The sequence below is a fragment of the Octopus sinensis genome, linkage group LG13 (assembly GCF_006345805.1).
Source record: "Octopus sinensis linkage group LG13, ASM634580v1, whole genome shotgun sequence".
NCBI lineage: Eukaryota > Metazoa > Mollusca > Cephalopoda > Octopoda > Octopodidae > Octopus > Octopus sinensis.
This window is the reverse complement of record NC_043009.1, coordinates 22,990,681-23,015,011: the sequence shown is the minus strand read 5'-3', so window position 1 is coordinate 23,015,011 and position 24,331 is coordinate 22,990,681. Positions and strand designations below refer to the sequence as shown.

The window sequence follows — 24,331 nt, the reverse complement described above, 5'->3', positions numbered from 1 at the left end:
AACTATTGCCATTTTAAAACTCAGTGACCCAAAATTACCCCAAAAGAGGTCTCAAACTTAGGTCAGCAGAAAAAAAGTTAGAATTTGTTGGCCAGTGCCCCACCGACGTATGAAGCCAAAGATCTATAAAAACAAAACAAAAAAAAACCTTTAAAGTTACATGAGATTTATTTAACGGATTAGGTTTGCATTTTATATATCATCAAAGAGGCGATATATATGAAACGTAATACATTTGGTGGTCCGCACCCACCTTGTGACATTAGGAACGCAATTGAGTCATTATGATAACTATATGGTTCCGGATTCAGCCCCACCAGGCTTAGGAACAAGGAAATAAGTATTTGGGGTGATTCATTCAATTAAAACCTTCAAGGGTGTGCCCAAGCATGGGCGCAGTCCAGTAACTGAGAATCATTTGCAGTCTGATTCAAGAACATCAACTCTTCTTTTATTAGTCAACAGTTAATGTTCTTGCTTTTCATTTATTTATTTATTATTGATCGAGCGACACCTAGGGACGATTTTAAAAACTAAAGATGTGGTGCGGAAATTAAAAGATGAAGTCTCGTTGAGTCGTTAGCTTTTTTTTTGGATACTTACAAATTAATAATTATTTTAAATTTATCTTATCAAATTTCTTTTTATTTGCTTGATAAACATTCACATATTTGATTATAATTAAAAATAATTTTTAAAGTAAAAAAACAATAAACAAACAATACAAGCAACTTCTCGTCGTCGGCAGAAGTCGGCATCAACAGAGAGCAAAAATTACCCGCCAACCGCGGTGGAAAAAAGCATCAGAGACAACGGGGAAAAGATAAAGCCGAAAGAGAAGGTATTGAGAACACAGGCAAGGACAAAAGACTTAGTAGAACACGAAAAAAAGGAAGACGTAAAAGAAAAAAAGTCTGCGTTGTCTTAACAAAGGATCGGGATCCTTCGTATATTTGGCTTAAACTTCCAGGAATCATGTCGGAATCGGATCAGGAAAATATACCCCAAGAGGAGAATATGGAAGAAGGCGAAGATGTGAGTTGGTTTTAATGTATAAAACGGTCTCGGTGTTTTTATATTTATTCATTTAATTTTTTTTTCGTTATTTTTGGTTTATTCTTATCGCCATGTGTTGTATTTCTCTGATTTAGGAAAATGGCGTGTGTATATATATATATATACATATATACACACACACACACACACACAAATATATTTTTATATACATACACATAGATAAATATATTTATATATACGCACACACACATATATAGATAAATAGGTATACACACATATATATTACCAAAGAATATGTAATGTATATATGAAAATTTGTATCCCTTTTCACCATCTTTTTATACGTATCTTTAAGAAAATAGCATGAACTTGTTCAGACATCGTAAGAATGCGACTATAAAAAAGATTGCCGACGTTTATATCTCAAAAATGGTTAATAAAGAAAGCATTATTATTATTATTTCTTTTTGGTTCTTATTCTGATTACTTAATCATGGTATCCAAAATATGTATCATCATTACCGCCATCACCCCTCCCTCTCATCATCGTCACCACCACCACCACCTTCATCAATATTACCAGATTTTTGCCAACCTAGACACATCACCGCCGCTTCCCCCACATCTTTCATTTATAAAAACTTTACCTCCTACTTCCTTTGTTATTTTTTCTTTCGTTTTTGTAATTTTCTACTCGAATAGAAAATCGAAAAAGGTTTGTTTGTACATTCTCATATAATTTATTTTTATCATGTAAGTGATAGATGTTTAATACCATATAGATAATTACCCTCTTCCGATATAATGATTTCTAACAAAGGCAAGAACTACGGATTTATTAGGAAAGGCTTATTATTGATTAGCAACTGACTCTTCCAATTTTTTCATATTGCGGCTAGTTTTGAACTAAGAACATAAGCAGACCTAATTAAATGCCGGAAAGATTTTTTTTATTTTCTAACAGCGACAAGCTCACAAATTATGAGAGAGGATGCAGTTCTCCCTACCCCTTATTAAAATCAGTGAAAGGCAAAGTTGTCCTGGGCGCTATATTACTGCAAATCATTTTTTTGTCTCGCGGACGCAATTATCCTTCTCCTTAACTGGATTTTCTTTTAATCTTATTCTAGACACTGCTATCCCGATCTTCTCTCGTGCATTACGTACCTAAGACGATATTATCCAATTTGTTCCGGAAGTAATTTAAGGGAAGCTTAGCTGCTATTTCTAACAGACTGATGACCGCGTAGAGGCTCCCGCGTTCACTCATTAATTTGTGTTTATAAAAATTCCCTTTCTAATTGTTTCTCTCAAGATTAAGTCTGCCCATTCCACCCTTTCGGATTGACAAAAATTATTATCAGCAATTTAAAAATAGATGCTATAACTTCCTTACACGCTAGAAAAAAATGTAAAATTTTTAATGGTAATTATTTTAATAGAGTAACTGACATGCTGCTGTTTTCTTTTCGAATAAACGGTACCAATTTGGTTAACAATTCCTCGGAAAAGCATCAACGCCACACAGTCTGGCTTCCCCTACACACATATACCTCTGTACATTTGACGCTTTCTTGTCTAATATTCTTTTCTACTCTAGACATAAGGCCCGCAATTTTTGGAGAGGTGGGGGGGTCAGTCGATTAGATCGAAGCCAGTACTCAACTGGTACTTAATTTATCGACCCCGAAAGGATGAAAAGCAAAATCGACCTCGGCGTAATTTGAATTCAGAACTTAAAGACAGGCGAGCTTTCTTGTCTAATATTATCTTTAAGTGTAATTTGGTAGAAGTCGTTAATCACTTGGTGACCTCTTAAATCCAGTTCACTTGTACCGCTAAAGGTAGCGCGCGCCGCCGCTCTCCTTTCAAACTAAACTTTAAAATATTCTATCTTTGTAAATGATCTGCCATTAGCTGCTGTTTAGCCTCAAGTCAGCTCTGATCTAACAGACCTATGATTAAAAAACACGGACACTGTACTCATGAAGAAGACGCGGGTCCACTCTTCTTCATGAGTACCAGTACCCCGACGGTACTCATGATCATGAGTACCTAAAAACACTCGAGCCGTGACCACCACATTTTTTTTTCCTATTCAGGCGTATTGTTCTTATAAGCCGGTAAGAGTGACTTGAGAGAGATTTGGCTGCTGTTTCTGAGAGGACGAGCGACAACACGGATTGTTAGATAGTAGTAATAAGGATCAGTAAGGAGACTTTATCGAAACTGTAGGATACCGGATTAAATAAAAATGCTTTACTTTTATTTTCGTCTCTACATTTTGAGTTCAGACCCTATGGGATATAATCTGAAATGAATAATATTTGATATGACGGGCAAAAGATTAAATACCTTGTCATAAAAAAAAATTCTTTAAGGTCTAGAGTGGGACGTTAAACGATGATAATTGGGAGGTGGATTTGCCAAAGGACGAAATACTTCGGAATTTTTCATTTCGTTCTTTTACAGTTTAATTTTGCCTGTGCATTCAATCGTTTTGAGTCTCAGACGTGTCGTCGACTTGTCAAGATTCGTTCGCGAGTTTCCTTGTGCATGACGGCACGTGTTGTCAACTATAAACACGTGAAATACAATATCACTAATACAGCTTTTTCTTTGCACATATATATATATACATACTTCTTTTCTGTATGTATGCATTTTTGCGCATGTATGGTGTATGCAGCTAGGGTTCATTTTGAAAGGTACTTTTTATCAAATCAACATCGCAATCGTATAACCGGCTGTTATCTGTTTACTCTATCTGGCTCTCTCTGTTAGGTAACTTGATTAGAGTGGTGGAGGTAAGACATTCCACAAATTGAATCCCCTTATTTTGTCCCATCCAGTCTAGGGCGTCACCCGTTTTGAGGAATTGTGGAGACACAGGTAATAAACTCAAGGTTAGTTTTCGGCTGTAAAAGAAGCTTGCTTCCAAAACACGTGGTTTTGGGTTGGCATGTTGGGCAGGTGTTTTCTACAATAGCCCCAGACTGACCAAGGCTTTGTGAGTGGGTTTCGTAGACGGATACTGAAAGAAACCCATCGTATGTGCGTGCGTGTGTTTGTCCCGCATCAGCTTTTGACAACCGATGTTTGTTTACCTTCCTGTAACTTAGCGGTTTGGCAGGTGAAAGCGATAGAATAAGTACCAAGGTTTTAAAAAAAGTACTGGGATCTATTTGTTCGGTTAAGGCGGTGCTCCTGCAATAACAAACAAGTGAAAGATAAAAAGAATACACACACACACACAATACATCCTATAAAATTCCTTTTCAGATTTAAGATGTTTTATCAAGATTTAATTTCAGTTAATAATAATCTTGGTTCGCCCAATGCAATTTATGATAATTTTCAGATATATATATATAATGTGTGTGTTTGTATAATTTTTCATTCATTTGAAAAGCGTCTTAATTTTTTCGGTCATTTTCTTCACGCAATATCGAAATAAGGGCGGTGAGCTGGCCGAAGCGTTAGCACGCCGGGAGAAATGCTTTACGTTCCGAGTTTAAATTCCGAGGTCGACTTTGCCTTTCACCCTTTCGGGGTCGATAAATTAAGTACCAGTTGCGCACTGGGGTCGATCTAATCGACTGGCTCCCTCCCCTAAAAATTTCGAGCCTTATGCCTAGGGTAGGAAAGAATATCTGAGTCTTTGTCATTAGTCGAAATATGTTTTCTTAAATGTTTCTCTCGGAACTTCGTAGGCTGTCTTGTTTAGTTTCTGTCTGTATCTATGAGCGATATCATTCTTAGAAATTCTTCCATTAATTAGTATTAGTTACATCTTTTATTGTTTCACTGCGTTCACGCTGGGGCACCCCTTTGAACAATCTAGTCGAACAAATAAAAAGTAGACCGCCCCAGAACTTTTTAATAACCTTTATTATGTAGGTCCTCTTTGCCGCCTCGCAAAGTTACAGAGACGTGAAGCAAAGTACTAATTGTCTCGTAAGTGGTCCAGGCACTAAGACACATACACACGACGGACTTCCAATTTCCGTCTACCAAATTCACACACGCAGTGGTACTGAATCCGGAACCATGTGGTTGGGAAGCACACCTCCGACCACTCAGCCCACATCGATTAAATAATCTTTGATAAGCACATCGTTAAGTGCAATCTGTCTTGAAACTTTCCTCCCTCTGTCTAACAAACCCGTGTTTTAGACTGTTTTTGTGCATTTTTTTAAAACTGTCTTTTGTGGGTAGGGTGCATTCTTCTGTTGCAATTATATCCACATCAAGGGTGCATTTTAAAGGTTTAAGGTGGACACCGTTCGAAGGATGGATGGTTGGCCTCAGCTAGAGTTGAACCCATCAGTTCGATGCTCAATTTTTTTGCTCAAGGCCAGCAATTATTAAGCGAAAAGAAAGTCGAATACATCGACCTCGAAAGATGAGTGGCAAAGTTCGATCTCGGCGGAATTTGAACTCAGTATGTAAAGTCTGACGAATTGCCACTAAGCATTTTACCTGGCGTGCTAACAATTCTGCCAGCTCGCCGCTTAGCTTCTTATAAAAAGTTTGTACTCAGACACGAAGCTGTCCATTCATTGTAGAAAAGAAGAAAATGCGAGGCAGCTTGCAAGCTTCACATTAACTGCTTCAGGTGTCGAGGACACCGTGTCCCCATTTTTTATCCCTTTGTCAGTCTACGTTCTTTCCTTTTTGCTATCGGCATTGCTTCAATGGCCTCCCTTTGCAAATACCATAAGGGCACAGAAAGTGTGCCTAAAGCCAGCTGGAGACGATGATCTCCTGGGGCTACAGTAACACCCACCCTTAGTGGTTAGCCATATTGAGATGGCTAGTATACTTTACGTTGTCGAGCGGTTACTGAGATTTATTATTGCATTGCTTCAATGTATTCGGGTTTTTTTTAATTTATTTTTTTCATATAAAAACCGGTTTCATTTATACTTACTGCATTTCCTCATTACTACCTGTACCTATGCAGACACACACTATGTGTGTGTGTGTGTATTTAATAGCGGTTCTCAATGAATTTGACATCATGGTGCACTTCTTATGTAAAGTTTAAAAGAAAATTTATTTTAAAGTTAAATAAAAATTAGAGAAAAAACTCCAGATAACTTATTTTTGTAACATAACGAAATTATATTGTACAATCAGTCACTGCTGTACTGCTAAGTTGCGGGGAAATAAACAAACCAACATCTGTCAAGCGTCTGGTCGAGGTCAGACACAAAGACGCATATTTTCTTGATAACTGACAGTAGTTAAAGTGCTTCATCGTCACTTGTGTCCATGGGCGAAACTCCCGGTCCTTGAGTCTCTCATACTTCTACCGATTATTTAATAATACACACACATACATAGGGGTGGGACAAACAACGCGTAACTGTGAAAGCTAATGGAGCAATCGGTGATGAATATCTCGTTTCGCGCTTTATTCTTTCTTTGTCAAATTTTCATTATAGATTAGTCAGGTCTTTAGATGCCAATCTTCCTACGCCTTTAAGTGAATCCTGTCTGTATTCTTTAGTCTTTTGGACTGGGGTCAGTTTCGAATCCATATTTTCTTCCATTGATCACCCTCGCTTTATCTGTTGTGTTTGTGCATGTAGAACGACAATGCAAATCTTTTCTTTCGATTCAGTCATTGTCCTACGGTCATGCTCAGACACCGCTTTAAAGGGCTTTAGTCAAACGAATTGACCCTGGTATTTTATTTTTTTTAAGCCTGGTACCCATTCTATCAGTCCCTTTGCTGAACGGCTAAGTTACCGGAACGTAAACACACCAACACCAGTTGTCAAGCTTTTTGTTGTGGGGGAAGAGAAATGCAGGCACAACCACACACATGGTGGTCTTCATTCAGTTTCCTATTTCTTTATTGCCCACAAGGGGCTAAACATAGAGGGGACAGACAAAGGGATTAAGTCGATTACATCGACCCCAGTGCGTAACTGGTACTTAATTTATCGACCCGGAAATGATGAAAGGCAAAGTCGTCTACCAAATTCACTTGCAAGGCTCGTAAAAGACCCCTGTGGGACTGAATCTGGAATCGTGTGGTTGGGAAGCAAACTTACCACATAGCCACTGATGTTTAGTTTCTCCTCCCATTACAAACTAATGTTGAATAAGCTCTTCATTAAGGAATTTATGGAGAATAAGACATGGTTATGTGGTTAAGAAGTTGGCCTCCCAACCACATGGTTTCAGGTTCAATCCCACTGTGTAACATTTTCGGTGTTTTCTTTCCTGGAACTGACACGAGTTGTGAGTGGATTTGATAGAGAAAAGCTAAAAGAAGTTGGTTGCATATATGGATGTTTGTGTTCTTGTCTTGACATCAAATGACAAATATGAATGAATCCCACCGTCTTTCAAGCTGTATCATTCCTTTCCAATCTTCCATAAAAATATGTCCTGTCTTGGGGAAACATACTTTGCTTGGCTACAAGCAATAGTTGTCCCCACAAAGGATAATTCAGTCATACAAAATCTGCCTCAACAAAATATTGTCTACTCCATGCAAGCATGAGAAAGTGGATGTTAAACCAATGAAAAGCCATTTCATCAGTTGTAATTAGACTGACAAGAAAGTCTTTTCTTGCAGATCATTTCATGTTGTTTATAGGCTCCGAGTCAGTTTTGATCTAAGGCAATCCAACCATAAACATTATTCACTGTCTCTTCTGAGATGCTAGGTAATGATTTGAGGAATATGTCATAAAATGGGATCTGATCTAGAACCATTTTGGGAATTGAACTTCTTACCCACACAGCTATACAGGTTGTTCACTTGAATGCATTAATGCACTGAATTTTTTTTTTTTTTTTTTTATTGAAAATTAAGTATAAAATGGTGCAACTTCTGTAAATATAGTGTATTCCTTAGAGTTTAATTTAAGTCTTTGTCTGTTTGCTCACTCAGATTTCTAGTTAAATGATTTTTCAAAAGTATGCTTTGGCAGCAGGGTATTGCCTAGAATTTCATTACAATACAGACATCCTAGACTGTGTTATCTTCTGCTTCTGCCAAATGCTGTATTTGATGGCATAAAAGATACACAGGCAACTTAGATGCACCCCAGTTTCAGCTACACTTATTCAGGTAAAAATTGTTTTTAGAGCATTAAAGTATGTATTATAGGCCCAACTTCACATAAAGAAGTCAGGGTGTGTGTGTGTGTGTGTGTCCCTTGAAATTTAGGTGATGGGAGTACATCTTATACACCATCAAACAAGGTACCTTTTCCACTTGTCCATCACAAGTAATTTCTGTGGTAAATTTTAACTGTCATTCTAATTATGTATTTTTGGGGGGAAATATTACCTTGCTTAGAAACAGGTGAGTGGTGGCTACAGGACTGCATCATGCTCCACTGTATACTTTGTCTGGTAAAAAAGCAAAGCCTAGACTTTTTACTGTTGTGGAAATTATTGATGATAGTTATTCTTCAAAGTAACGAGTGAGGTTGCAATTTGGGTGAACAAACACAATAGTTGAGAGGGAAAAAAGTTTTTAGAGCATTAAAGCATGTAATATAGGCCCAACTTCACATGTAGAAATCAGAGTGGATTCCCCACCCCCAAAATTTGGGTGCTTTTTTCACTTGTCCATCACAGTGTATGTATTTTAAGTATTTTTTGTGGTAAATTTTAACTATCATTCTCATTATGTTTCATTCCATGAAAGGCTAACTTTAAGTGTAGTGTTTGCGGTTGTTGATGGGTTGAGCATCCAGTTTTTAAAAATTGTGACATGCACAACCCTAAGGGCGGCTATTATTTTCTGTAATGTGTGAATTGAACAGATGACATGTTTAGCCCATGCGAGTGTGGAAAATTATGATGAAAACTGATTTTTAAAATTTTATTTTCATTGACAGGATGTAGAAGCTGAGGCAGAAGACAGTGAAGCAGAGGAGGAGGAAGAAGAAGAAGCACCTGCTGAAGAGGAAGATGATGAAGAAGAGGAAGAGGACGAAGCAGAAGAGCAGGGTGACGATGATGATGAAAATGAATCTGATCCAGAATATCTGGCAGATGGTGTTAAACCAGCGAAAGCACTCTTGCTCAAGCAACCACCCAAGAAGAATGGACAAGATGCTGAAGCTTATGAAGAACACATTGTATGTGGTCATTTTAATTTCATGTTTTTTTGTTTGTTTGTTTTTTTTTTACTTTCATTTATTTAACATTTTGTGAACAACAGCATCGTTAGAGGTCTTCCTATTATCCATACATTTGATTAACTGCCATTTCCAGTTGCGTTACTATCAAAGAAGGGTACTTTTGTTTGGCAATACCAAGGCAAATTTCTTGCCAAAGTATGCGTGTGTCCAAGCAGGATTCTCAATGTGTCATGATTTTAGGTACAAGCATCAACCACAAGGTTTTGGATTCAGTCCAACTGCAGCACCCAAGGCCAATGTCTTCTACTATGGCCCCTGGCCAATTGGAACCTTGTGAGTGGATTTGGTAAAAGAAAACTCTGTGTGTCTCCATGTCTTGATATAGCATGGTAGTTATAAGCAAGTGTTTTTGTCAGTGCCATTGCCAATCTTCTGTGAAAGCATGTGGGCATAGGGAAATATTACCTTGCTTAGAAACAGGAGGGCAATCCAGCCAAAGAAAATCTACCTCGACAAATTCTATTAGACCCCTGCAATCATGGAAAAATGTATATTATGATGATGGGGGTATATATCATTTAAGATCCTTGTTCCATATTACATGAGCTGGAAGGTCTGACAGGAGTGAGATGCTCTACTATATACTTTGTCCAGTAAACAAACAAGGCCTAGACTTTTTACTGTTGTGGAAATTATTGCTGATAATTCTTCTTCAAAGTGACGGGGGAAGTTGCAATCTGGGTGAACAAATGCAGTAGTTGAGAGATAGGCCTATGTTGTTGGCTCTCTCTTTCACCTTTTTTTCTTTCTTTGTGATTCTGTCCATTAGTTTGCATGTAATTGTTACTCTTGAATTGTGTATTCAACTATTTATTTTTGTTTAGGAGTTCGATTGGAGGGTAAAGTTGGATATAGAGAGGCCCAGGTCTAAGAGGGTTGATAGGAATATTGTGGCGTACCCCTGGTGGTCAGCTATCATAGGGGAGACTCCCTTCTAGATTAAGTTAATAGGAAATTTAAATTCTAAATCAGAGTGAAAAGTAAGATGTACAGAATATTAATTATATCTTTTTTCTTTACACATAAAGATCTTACAATTTTCAAAAAAGTCAATCAATTTTCTTTAACTTTCTCTGTAGTCTGTGAGGGTTGAATAGAAAATGTTACTTATGAGCTTAAGTTGACTGGATTTTTTTAACCTGCAGTTTTGTTGCAATGTTTGTTTCAGCAAGCCGACAGGAGTAACCGGTTCGATTTCTTGCTGAAACAAACCGAGCTTTTTGCTCACTTTATGTCAACTGGTGGCCAAGGTGGAAAAGGCCCATCGAGCCCCCTTAAAATGAAACCTGGCCGTCCACGGCTGAAGAAAAACGACGAGAAAAGCAAGTTGGTTGCCATCGGAGAGTAAGTTTCGATTTTTCTTCTATACATTGTGTGCGTGTTTTTTTGGGGAGTTTTTTGTGTATTTACTAACATTTTACTACTACTTGTTGGGTGATTTCAGTTAAGTTTGGTTAATGTGAATTTTAATAATTTATCTTGCCAATAAATTAAAGGTTGCAGTTACTAGTGAACATTTGTGATGTATTCAGCTGTAGTGTATTACTGATTTTTATTGGGTTTTTTTCCCTCCTATTTATGTTTTCAAGTTGTGAACACTTTGTGTAAATAGATAAGTCAAAGGCATAAGTATAAAAAATGTTGGGCTTTCAGTTACAACTGTAACTTGGTAGTTATTTAAGCATGTGCAGTATAAGTTGAATCTTTGTCTTGGAAAATTTGATGGGTGGGGATAGATGTTGAAGATCCATTAAAGGTTTGAGACAACCTCCTCCTCATGCTAGCATGTTTACTATCTAAGAGCTTCTATCTTTCATTTTGTTTGCTCTTTTGTCATCATTCATAGACTATTGTGGAAAATATGAGCCAAAACTATCTTAAATGATATTTCCATTAAACGTGGCAGCAGGAACATGATCAAAGACTGGATTGTTCTAGGTTTGAAAAGATGAAAAATTTAGGTGGCAAAAAAAAAAGTTAATGAATTGTATAGTCATGAGTTTAATCAAATACTTGGTGTCTATATATAAAAGTATGAATGTGTATATCTGATTTCTTTCCATGTTAGTTTGGATTGAATGTGTCTGTTTCAACACAGCATCTTGCCATTTTTCAAAGTCTTTCATTACCTGAATAACTCGACAACATTACCAATCTCTGTCAAGGTTTATGTCATGGTTTTTAATGGCTGGACACCCTTCCTAACGCCAACCACTTTACATCATTAACTGGGTACATTTTATCGGGTCACAGGTAACAGAAAAGTTATCCACCTGGACAGAAGCATGACCTCCACCATGTATCAGTTTTTAAGATACATGTGTGCACTTATATGTATTTATGTATATCTTGGCTGTGTTCATCACTTTATCATCTGGATGGACATTTGCTTGTAGTGAAGCTAGTATTTACTTTGCTGCTTGCAGCCTGATATCAATGCAGTTTCTTCATCTCCATCTGACAAGACTGTCTGATCTATAAGGCAGCGAACTGCATAAAGTCCTAGAGTTGGCTTTGGAACTACATCACATAATATGTTCAAATGAACTAAACATCGTTTAGCCCAAGTCAGCACTGAACAGGCAAGCCTACGATCATTGGTATTCCAGCTATAACCGTCCTCTCTTTTACTCTCTATTCTCAATTTGTGAATATAGTAGGAAGATAATTTGAGGGAAATTTTGGTGCTAACTTTAGTAGGTTGAATAACCTCATTGTAGCTTTTCTTTTGTTGTCTTGTTACTGAAGTAGTTCGAGCATTAATAGGCTAGCCAACTTGTTTGGGCAGATCATCAAACAGTTTATTTAAAATGAAAATATATTAGCCCAGCAGTTAAGGATCCTGTAGCTAACATGGTTTGAATAGTTTTATTTTTTTTTTTGTTTTTTCTGCATAAGACTTTTCAAAAATTTCAGACTTGGGGGGGGGGGGCTCTTTTCAAGTGTTTTTCAATGAAAAGTTTGTTTTTGTATTTGATCATTGTTATTGGGGTTGAAAGAAACAAAATTGTGAATTGTGTGTATTTATTACTTTTCTGGTGAAAGCTAGACTCCTCCACAGAAAAATACTTACGAATTGCATATTTTGTTTTTTAATTTTAGTTGTCATTTTTATTATTATTCATGTTGGGATATTTTAGTGTATTCATAGAACAGTTCACCAAATTCAGATTGTGATTGTTTCAAATATAGCTCTGAACCACTGTACAGTCTTTAGGAAATGCCTGACAGTCAAGACTGTTTCCTCTTGACAAAATGCCATGTAGTAATTAATTTAGCTCCTTTATGTTTTGAGTTCAAATCCTGCCAAAGTTGACATTATCTGTCATTCTTCTAGGGTCAGTTAAAATAAAGTATCGGTCAAGTATTTCTATCCCACCAAAATGTGTGGCAGCCTTGTGCTAAGTTAAAAAAGATTATCATTGCTATTAATAGTTAATTTGTTGTTTTATAGCTATTAACTTTTGAATGCATGCATGTTGCCTAGGCTTTTGATAAAGCATGAATTCTCTTCCATTTTGGGTAAAAAAAAAATGTAATTAAACCAAATACAGAATTAAAACTTTTATGTGCAGTCCACTTGCAGTGACTGAATGGTCAGCTTTTGTCTAAAGACCTGAAGAAAATGAACTCAAATCCAATCTTGCATTTTTTTTCCTCTCATTAAATACATGTTAAGAAAGACTGCTGTGCTGTTCAGACAGTGAGACGAAATGCTTAATGAGCCTCTGAGGTTGAAATTAAGATTTTTGATACAATGAAGAAGTTTTGCTGATTTTCAAAGAAAGTAAATTTAAATACCATCTGAAATGTCTTTTAATCTTGGTTCCATTCTTATTGTTATCTTTTACATCTACATTTTTTGCTGAGGAATGTTGTTTCATCCAGTCTTCTGAAAAAAATAATAACCTTCATGGTTGAGTAGTTTGTGTAAGCAAGGGTACTTGGCTTTTAAAATATTTCCTTTAAATTCACTTAACCCTTTAGTATTTAAACCAGCCAGATCTGGCCTCTCACACCTACCCTTCAATGTTATTTTAAAACTAAACAATTCCATCATCAAAATGTCAAAGCTACAAGATAATGCATGATTAATTCAAAACAATACGAATAAGTAAGCATTACATTTGACAGAGTAATCTAAAATGTTAAAACTCTTCTCAAGTAGTTTTGTCTTGCTCTGTATCAAAATGTTATTATCTTTAATGAAAAAAATCATGCTGGTCTAACAGCTCTCAGATGTAAGTCTCTCATCATTTAATGACCTATATTTTTATGTCATTATCAATTCTGTTGCAGACACTGAAAACTGCTTCTCTTTGGACTTCACTTTTACAATGTTCCTAAATCCATCTCTTAAACCCATTCTTGGTGTACTTTTCATTGTGGTTAGACCTTGTGTTTAGAAGAAAACCATAACATTTGGTTCAAGTGGAGTCTGTAATTTTTTTTTATGCCAGAACATGGAAAACATAATGAATACAAGAGCTGTAAACTATCTCAGCTGATCGACTTCTGATTATTATTATCATCATCGTTTATTATTCCATTCTTGTATAGATTTGATGGGTCATCTCCAGAAGACCATCTTGCCACTATTTGCAGTCTTCTGTTACCTCTTTTCTTGGGTTAAGCATTCTGAGAACAGCCATCATCATTTCCTCCCATGCCTTCTTTGGTCTTCCTCTTCTCTAGGATTCCCCTACTTGGATTGTATATCACTTTTTTATTCAATTGTTGTCTTCCATTCCTTACCATCATTGGATAATGTAGATCATATACCAATATGACCATGCAAGTGCAGTCTTCCCTCCTGCAGCTGATCTTTATAACCTACTCATTTGTGGCCCATCATTTATTTACGCTAACATTTGACATGAATATTTAAATTTGTTTTGTAAGATTTCGACATTAGTCTATATACACATATATGCTAAATTTAAGAAAGGACACAGAAAAACATTCTACCAAAAAATAAAGAGAGAGATGATTATGTAGAAAAAATACAAGCAAAATGTGAATTTTGATGTGTAACATGTTTATATATCTCCATTTGGATTTTCTATTTTTCTAAAAGATCATTTATTCCTCTGACCAAACATAGTGAAATGAGAGAGTAATGAAACTTGGTCTTTGAGATTGGTGTGATGGACTCTTAATTTGCAGAAACTTTAGTTCAAAACCTGCTTGAGTAATGGTGTTAATTGTATAAATATTTCTGTTATGTATTGTTGGAAGTGATTTTTATAGAGTTGAATATACTCATTTCTGTAGTCACTTTTGTGTTGTGTGATTTTATGTACAATCAGTAAAGTTCCCCACCCAATCAATGCATTGCTGTCATTGTTCTGTGTTTAGTTAATACATATTTCCTGCAACTCCTTTATAGTGATTTAAACAACTGTGTGTATATATTTGGTCATTTCTCTCATGTGTCATGCCTCTCTCTCTTGTAATTCATGAGACCAACACATCAATGACTGACATAAATTGTTCAACTTCCAGTTCTTTATATGCTTGGCAGATGTGTCACAAGATGTGTGTGTACGTGTATGTACTGGAAAAAGATAATGTTTATGTGTCTGTAGTAGATCTTTGTTGTTCCCACATTCCGAAGTTTTCATTTTAAATGTTTCATTTATAAAATAGAAAATATTTCTTTCTATGACAGTGAAAAGAAACCAAAGGCTGATGCTGTAAAATCAGATGCCCCAGAAGAAGAGTAAGTGCTATGTATGGTCCCATACAGTTTCCCTATTACTGCAGTGTTGTCCTAGTTGTATATATGGTCAGTGGAGTCCCCACCAACCACTGCAGTGTGATCTATACAGTTCCCATGTATGAATTGTATAGTATTTTCGACAAATACAGTGTTGTTTTCATCATTCCATATATGGTGAATTTAGTTGTCATAGTTACATATATAATCAGTACAGCTCACCTGTCATTGTAATGTTGTCTTAGTCACATGTGTGGTCAGTACAGTTCACCTTCCACTGTAGAAAAGTACTAGCTCCATATTTCTCCTACATAAATCATTCCAGTGCTGCTGTCCCAAATTTCTGGTCATTTCATCACAACCCTTCTCCATAGTGTTTGGCTTTGTATGAAGTCATTTTATCGTTCAGTGCTTTTCTCTATAGTTCTACCTTTTGAACATCATTTTCTAAAGTCTTTTTATCCTGTCTTATTTCACTGCTTTATTTATTTGTTTTTTTTTTTTATGGAGGAAGGATTAATTTTTCTAGTTTTCTATATAGTCATAGTTGTCTTTATTATAATTAAAAAAAGCTCATCTTTTTTTTTTATTTGTATTGATTAGGTTATATCGATTGTGTTTCTCATCATTTTTATCTTTTTATTTTTTTTTTTACTAATGACCTTAATTATATCAAAAGCTAGAATCAGTTGTTCATTCAGCTGTCATTTCTTTACAAACTCAGCAGATATATGCAAGACATGTTATGTATGTGTATGTATTGAGAAAAAACAAAATTTTAAAAAGTGAATGTTTCCATGTTTGTTTGTGATAGATCTTTGTTGTTTACATTTGAAATGAATGTTTTGTTTATAAAATAGAAAATATTTCTTTCTATGACAGTGAAAAGAAACCCAACGCTGATGGTGTAAAATCAGATGCCCCAGAAGAAGAGTAAGTGCCATGTATGGTCCCATACAGTTTTCCCTATCACTGCAGTGTTGTGGTAGTTCTGCATCTGTATATGCTCAATGCAGTTCACCTACCATTGCAGTGATGTTATCGTAGGTTCTCTATGTGGTCAGTACAGTTTCTATACCACTTCAGTGTTGTCGGTAACATCTATGGTCAATGTTGTGTCTCTTTATACCACTCATTCTAATGCTGTTGTCTCATATTTTTCTGGTCATTTCATTGCAACCCTTCTCTGCAGTGTGTGACTTTTACATAAAGTTACTTTATCACCTACTACTTTTCTCCACAATTCTTTCTTTTAGTGCCAATTTCTAAAGTCACTTTCATGCAACGTAACAATGTATAGATATTGTCTTAGTGGTTTAGTTGTACATTTTTTTTTCTTTGATTGGGAATGGGGGAGAGTTTTACTAAAGTTTCCTCTTTAGTCAACCATGCTTTACTAATCTTATTTATAAAGAACTGTGTCTATATTGTATATATTTGGTTATTCCATGATTTCTGTCTTAGCTCTATCTTTCCAATGTGACCCACTCTTAATCATCAAAAACCAGGCTCAATTATTCAACTTTCATAAGTTTTGCTTTTGAAATCTTTTCTTGATTGTAAAATAGAAATAGTTATTTCTCATGATTGTGGAAAAGAAGCACAGAGACTGCTAGAGTAAAATCAGAAGCCTCAGGTGAAGAATGAGTTCTGTATATGGTCAATACAATTCACCTACTTCTGCAGTATTGTGATAGTTCCATAGTTGGTCAGTACAATTTCACAACATTTGCAATAACAACAGTATTGTCACATTTATACGTATGGCTAATACAGTTTACCTACAACAGTAGTGGTGTTATCATTCCATATACAGTGAGTAAGTCCATTAACCACTGCAGTGTTGTCATAGATATGAGTATTTTCAGTATAGTTACTAAAAAGGTACAATGTTTTCTTAGCTAATATATAGTTAATGCAGTTTCTTAATCCCTGCAGTAATTTAAATTACTGCAACTCTTTCTCTCTTTCTCTATTATATACATTTTTTAATAAATATATATATATATATATATATGTAGTCACTTCTATTGTGTTCTATCTTTTACTAATTACCAATTCTTATACATCAAAAAGCTGGAATCAATTGTTCAACATCCAATTCTTTACATCCTTGACAATTATCTCGGTAGGCATGAATTATTAATTTTTTTTTTTTTTATGCTTCCATATTTATTTGTACTAGATCTTTGTTCCTGCCACTTTTCCAATGTTTTGTTTGTAATGCAAAATATTTCTTTCTATGACAGTGAAAAGAAACCAACGACTGGTGGTGTAAAAACAGATGACCCAGCAGATGAGTGAGTAAACCTTGTCCCAAAAAAAAAATGCCAAAAACAAAAACAAAATAGAATGAAATCGGAACTTCCATCATCAAATATTCTTAATGGCAACTTTATTGCAGTTGATGCTACACTACCTTCATGAATTTATTCTCCTTCTCAACAGATTAATGATCTTATATATATATAACATCAGATTTTAAGATCATTAATTCATATGGAAGCAATTATTATTTTATTTTATTTTATTTATTTTTTAATATAGAAGTACAAGACAGACCGAAGTCAAAGAATATACTTTGCTGGATTGTGTGTACATTTGTTGTTCACTTAAGCTTTTCATAGTACCTGAGATAATTGCTAAGTCTAAGGCCATGTAGTATAGTACCACTTATTCTGTACTCCTGAAATTTCTGAGTTGTAATAGTGTGTATAAGGTTTATAACTAAAGTATGTCTAGTGGTCAAAGAATGTGACACTAATAGTCCAATGTATGCTGTGGACTGCCTGTTGTGTGTGAGAGAGAACTTTTGTCTCTGTGCAGGCTGGTGTGCATGTGCACTCGTATATATATATATACACACACAAACACAAACATGTATGGTGTTAGTCTTAGTGTTTTTGAAAACAAATTATCATTTTTACATCTGCTATTTTCCATGCTAGCATGGGTTGGAAGAGTACGCTTCAGCACAGCGTCTCACTCCTTACGCTATAAACTTTCATTTTGGTTTTGAATTCTAGCTTTTGCTGATTGAAAGACTGTTGACTGTTGTTGTCAGACCACTTTTGGTTGCAACAGGATTTACCATTTTGCATGCTTCCATGGCATTGTTTATTTTTCTGCCAAATTCTGTGTGTAGTTTTCTTTCCTGCATTCTTTCTTTCGCCCATTTTTATTTTTGTTTTTCGTTTTTACTAATTTTTCAGATTTCCAAAATTTTATTTTGGTTAGCATTATTATTGTGTTACATTGCATTTCATTAACAATTTAATCTTTGTTCTTGTACTTCTCTATCTATATATGTATATGTGTGAAAATATATATATATATTCTCACAACAATTATCTTGCATGTAGTTTTTATTGAATGTGTAAGTTGTCATGTCATAGTGTGTGTTTGTGTATGTATGTATATATGCGTGTGTGTGTGTGTACACTTATGTCTACACATGCTTGTGTGTGTGTATGGATATTATTATGTTTAAATACATACACACATGATCCAGCAGGGAATTTTGATAGTTTTAAATTTTCAAATGTTGTTAGGGAGTGTGCAAATGAAATACTGAAGAATATTAAGGCTATTAAGAGGGCTGCAAACAATTCTTGTTATTCTGCAACAAAACGTGTCTCTATACTGTGTAATTCAGATAATAATGTGCAAATAATATTGTACCTTGAATTAAATTCTCTTATTCATAGGAGTATAAATTATGCAAAAAAAAAATGAATCCATATGATTGGGGGAAGCCAGAAAAAGTTTGCAGAAAATATTTCTCATGAGCAGTAAAGTACCTTTCTAGCTGTTAGGTGGCATAAATGGGCAAAATATATGCTACTAGTAACACAGCAGTCCACAGTAACTTCATGAGTGTTGCCTTCACTGTGAATGAATGTGTAACAGTGTGGTGCTGTGACGTAAACATTAGTGTGAAAGACTGATGTCTCTTTCAAGAGAGCAGATACATTGTAACTGAATTCTCATCATTGTGTTGTGTCAAATTGTGCATCTTCTTTTCCCCAAAATTGAATAAACGTGGCATTAATACACAACATGCAAAGTTTCTACAAGATGAAGCACACACCCATGCAGCAAGAGCTTCTATGGACATTATTGAAGAAATGTTTTCTGACCATGTCATTTCGCAAGGCAATGACATATAGCCTGCCTGCTCAGTTATCTGATACTTCTGTTTGTGATGAGCTGCCACAAAAGGAAAATGTTCAATATTCCTCACATATTGAAAGCTGCTATTTGAGGCAAAACCTCATTACATGATGCAATAAATACCTGACTACAGTGTATGCTTGCAGAAGAATGGGAAAATGTTTGGTTGGCAATATTCTAAAGACTAAGTCCTACGCAAAGTCTGCTTTGCCCTTCATCCTTTCAGGGTCATCAATATAATCAACCAATCCCTTTCCCTCAAATTGCTAGCCCAGTGCCAAAATTTGAAGCAATTTTAAGGACTCATGAATAGTTACTTAGGTGTTGTTTATATGCTTGTAAATGGCACCCATTGTTTTGTACATTCAGACAATAAAGTTGATAATCTATTTACTAACATTTGTATGTTGTCAGATTTCTATGCTGGACCCTGTATGTGTTTATACATACATATATGTATGTATGTGTGTGTGTGTGTAAAATGTTAACTGTAAGCTGTTTGTCAACTAGTTTCTATTAGAAAATATGAGATTTATTTATAATTTATTCAATTATCATTATTACGTTCCGAGTTCATATTCCTGCTGGGCTCAACTTTGCTTTAAGTGATTGTTCTCTCCCCTCTGATGTTAGTAGGTATTATCATCATTATCATACAGTGGAGATGTGGAGGCTGTGGACAGTAGTTCTAGTTTAGCTGTGTCTAATTCAGAACTATACTGCTCTAAGTTTGACTTTTGTCTCTTCAGCACAATGTGAAATAAGTAGCAGTAATATACTGAAGTAGGATGATTGCTGTAAAGCTAATTTGTCTCACAAAATAATGTTAGCCTTGTGGTCAAAAGAATCAAGAATCTGTCACTTACTCTATTAGGTGAAAATCTTGTATATTCATTACAAATCAAAGAATCGTTGTTGCTGTTTAGTCTCAAATCAGCTTTGATTGAACAGGCCTGTGGTCAAAACCTGGAACAGTCTTAACCATCCTGTGTCTATGTTTTTTCCAGGAATATTGTACACTGATCCACTTTATCCAGTGGTGGTAAGAAATGGATTATAGGATATTTTTGGCTGCTATGTCTAGTGGGTCAAGCAACCATGCAGACTCTTCCTCTTTGGCTTGCAAATTAATGAATGATTCTACTTGGATTTCATGACTTTATTACACAAGACACCTGAAGGGACAAACTGATCACCCTCACAGGTTTTAATGCCAGTTTTAAAACTGACTTCATAGTATCATGTTTGCTCTTTTAACATCCATTTTTTTTTTATACCATGCTAGCATATGTTGGGCAAAGACAATTTGTAGACACATTGTTTTAAAGCTGAATGCTTTCCCTGTTGCTAACCCTTGACTGTTTTACGAGTAAAGGATTTACTCAGCTTCAAGGTGATTAGTCGATAGAATTGTCAATATGACAGCTACACTTTTGCTCAAGTGATTTTTATATGATGGTGTCAGTGAATGTAAGCATTAGCACTGATGTGTATATGATGGGCTTCCATGCAGATTTTATCCCTCTCTTTCTCCCTGTGCCTCTTTCATTATTGATTCTACTCACAATTCATTTTTAAGCCAGGGGTTATCAAAGATACCTGCCCAGAGTGCCATGCAGTGAAACTGAACCTGAAACTGTAATTGTGAAGTGAACTTCTTAACCTCACAACCATTCTTGTGTCTTTACCATAGCTCACCTTATTAGTCATAGGTTCCAGAAAAGCTATTTAAATTGCATGCTGCTCTACATGTTTGTAAGCTCAACCTTATTAGTGAACCAATGTGGAAGCTGAAGCTGCACATTCTTCTAAAACTAGCAGCCAAATTTCCCCACATCATCATCATCATTTAACATGTGCTCTCCATGCAGGCGGATTGACAGGAACTGCCCACACTCCAATTAGGTGTTTTGGCATGGCTTCTATGACTGGATACCCTTCCTAATGCCAAACACTTTACAGAGTGTACTGAGTGCTCTTTACATGGCACCAGCCCAGGTGCTTTATGCATGGCACAGATGCATTGCACCAGCACCCACAAGCCTGCTATACAAGGACTTTTCAGTTTAGATGGGGAGTTGGAGTTAGGGCCCATGGCTATAAAGGGCCACCATTGTGAAAAATTAGAAGAATGTAGTCTTATGTACACTGTACCAGAAAGAGAAAGATAGGGTTGGTTATGGGTAGAACAGGTTTGATCATAGAGTTGCTGTGAGAGCTGACCTGGGTTAAACGACAATTTTATTGTGAGTTACAAAATTATTTTTTCTTTGGTAAAGTAAGATATGTAGTAGGCAAATGAGGGGTCCTGTATGTTGTCATTCAAACCTGCTAGAAATAGCAGCCAAGTGTCCTTCGAATCAATCCTACTTTTTTTGAAGAAATTTTCCATTCTGAGATAAATGGACATGTGCATTAATAAGTAAGAGTTAGGGCAAATGAAGAAATTATTAACATTTAGTTGAAAATATACTTTAAAAAATATTAACTTCGAGTTAACATTTTAATGCTCCCTGCATTAAATATGTTAACACTAATTTAACTGTTATCTTTTCATGCAGATGGCGTCTCTGAGAGTTTTTTTTTTTTTTCATATTCTAGAGAATTCTATTTTTCTATGCCAACCAGTGATACCTGCATTAAATATGTTAACACTAACTTAATTATTGCATATGTTGGCTGACTTTCCATAAAAATACTTTGTCAGAAATATTGTGTGTGTCTTTATTATTATTATTTCTGTGTTTTGTTGTCTTGATCATAAGAAAATTTCATACCTAGGGAGTGCTGCGTTTTATGCCTTTCATTTCATTTTATTCTATTTTATTTTGCAGCCATCGTCACCGACGTACAGAACAAGAAGAAGATGAAGAATTATTGATAGAGAGCAAGAAATCAGTCAATGTTGAAATTAGATTTGAAAAATCTCCATCTTGTAAGTTTTATTGTGTATGCTGTCTTTATATGCTAGTGCCATGTAGAAAGACACCCAGTACACTCTGTAAAGTGACTGGCATTAGGAAGAGTATCTAACTGTAGAAGCCTTGCCAAAACAGACAATCGGAGCCTGGTGCAGCTCTCTGGCCTTGCAAGCTCCTGTCAAACCATCAATCCCGTGCCAGTATGGAAAACAGATGTTAAATGAGGATGAATAACGATATGGCTGTGTGGTAAGAAGCTTGCTTCTTACCACACAGGCGGGGGGCTGGCAGAAACGTTAGCACGCCGAGCGAAATGCTTAACAGTATTTCGTCTGCCGTTACATTCTGAGTTCAAATTCCGCCAAGGTTGACTTTGCCTTTCATCCTTTTGGGGATCGATAAATTAAGTACCAGTTGCACGCTGGGGTCGATGTAATCGACTTAATCCGTTTGTCCCCTCTATATCTAGCCCCTTGTGAGCAATACAGAAATAAGAAGCTTGCTTCCCAACCAATGGTTCTGGGTTCATTCCCAGTGCATGGCCCTTTGGGCAAGTGTCTTCTACTATAGCTTCAGAATGACCAAAATCTTGTGAGTGGATTTAGTAAACAGAAACTGAAAGAAGCCTGTCGTATATATGTATCTATTTGTGTCTGTGTTTGATTCCCACCCCAGCCCCCTAACAATGGTGTTGGTGTGTTTCTGTCCCCGTAACCTAGCGGTTCAGCAAAAGAGACCAATAGAATAAGCAATAGGCTTAGAAATATATCCTGGAGACTAAGGTCCTTGAAGGTGGTGCTCCAGCATGGCCACAGTCAAATGATTGAAACAAGTAAAAGAATACGTGTGTGTGTGTTCTCGTGAACGAGCTTCACTGTCAGGCATGTGATGTCATTTGTTCCTGTCTCCTGTGGGAAAAAAATGTCTGACCATGGAGAAATATTACCTTGCTTGAAAACAAGTGAGGGTTGATGACAAGAAGAGCACCCAACCTGTTCATTATGAATTCCATCTGACCTTTTCAAGTATGGGAAATTGGACTTTAAGATGATAATGACGACTCATGCTTGCAATGGTTGGATTGAACAAACTGAGGCAGATTTTTCTACAACCAAATCAATCAAGCCTATGTTAAAGGTACTCCAGCCTTTTATTTAGACACCATAAATCTAGGATTTTTTTTTTTTGTAGTGTGTGATCTGAGTAAAGATCAGCTGTTATCACTAACAGTTTGAGTGATTGCTTAGAAGCTTCTTCATTGGCTCATTCTGTTGCTCATTGCATTGGTGTGGATCATACACTGGCAACTGATAATTCTGAAAGGATACAGGCATGGCTGTATGGCTAAGAAGTTTGCTTCCCAACCACATAATTTTAGGTTCAGTCCCACTGTGTGGCACCTTGGGCAAGTGTCTTTTACTATAGCCCCTAATCAACCAAAAACCTCTTGAGTGAGTTTGGTAGATGGAAACTGAAAGGATACTGTCAAACCCACAATCTTATTGTGAGTCTAACACCCTAACCTCCAGGCCAAGCTCCTTCACCTTATACACATGATGGCTGTCCACTTGTGACCAAGGAAGGCCATTGCTGACCATTGCCCATGTAAAACGTTGGCAGTGTCTATGCATGTGGTTATTGCACTCACTGTTGGCTTCAGCCAGGTTTGTGCCTGTGGCTTCCATGCTCACCACAGCACCCTCCTACTTGACCGGGCATTGGTGCCTCGCCAACTATTGCACAACCTAAAATTTTGGGTCCAAATAAGGCTTGTACAATACCTCTCTGATCCTCTCCACCATATTAATATGATCCAGATACAGACCAGGGCAAGATATCCAGTTCCAGTATGACTTAGGCTCAGGAATGTGGGAGTGCCATGATCTTAAATGCAAACAAAAGATTCCCCCAAATGTCCAGTTCCATTTCCTGCATGTATGCATGTACACACACATGTATGTATGTATATACACTCTCAAACCTTCATATAACTATGGCTGTGTAGTTAAGAAGTTCAACCTGGTGCAAGTGTCTTCTATTATAGCTTCAGGTCAACCAGAGCTTCGTAAGTGGATATAAGATATAACTGAGAGAAGTCTGTCGTGTGTTTGAGTCCTTGTCTTGATATCATGCAATAGCCTCCTCTGGCACGTAAAAAGCACCCACTACACTCACTGAGTGGTTGGCGTTAGGAAGGGCATCCAGCTGTAGAAACACTGCCAGATCAGACTGGAGCCTGGTGCAGCCTCCTGGCTTCTCGGACCTCGGTCGAACTGTCCAGCGCATGCTAGCATGGAAAACGGATGTTAAACAATGATGATGAG

The 24,331-nt window shown here is 36.4% G+C and overlaps 1 protein-coding gene across 9 annotated transcripts in view; it reads left to right on the top strand.

Moving 5' to 3' along the window:
* The first annotated feature begins 702 nt into the window (after window positions 1-702).
* LOC115218388 (SWI/SNF-related matrix-associated actin-dependent regulator of chromatin subfamily A member 5) overlaps window positions 703-24,331 on the top strand; it is a 50,959-nt gene continuing 27,330 nt past the window's right edge. Inside the window, exons 1-7 of one of the 9 annotated variants that reach the window (XM_029788170.2) lie at window positions 703-1,035; window positions 8,889-9,131; window positions 10,363-10,538; window positions 14,866-14,916; window positions 15,796-15,846; window positions 17,163-17,213; window positions 21,921-22,021. In XM_029788170.2, coding sequence (XP_029644030.1) covers window positions 976-1,035; window positions 8,889-9,131; window positions 10,363-10,538; window positions 14,866-14,916; window positions 15,796-15,846; window positions 17,163-17,213; window positions 21,921-22,021 — 733 coding nt within the window. In that variant the 5' untranslated portion in view covers window positions 703-975. The remainder of the gene's footprint in view (window positions 1,036-8,888; window positions 9,132-10,362; window positions 10,539-14,865; window positions 14,917-15,795; window positions 15,847-17,162; window positions 17,214-21,920; window positions 22,022-24,331) is intronic. The other 8 variants (XM_029788169.2, XM_036508215.1, XM_029788171.2 and 5 more) reach the window with 8 other exon arrangements.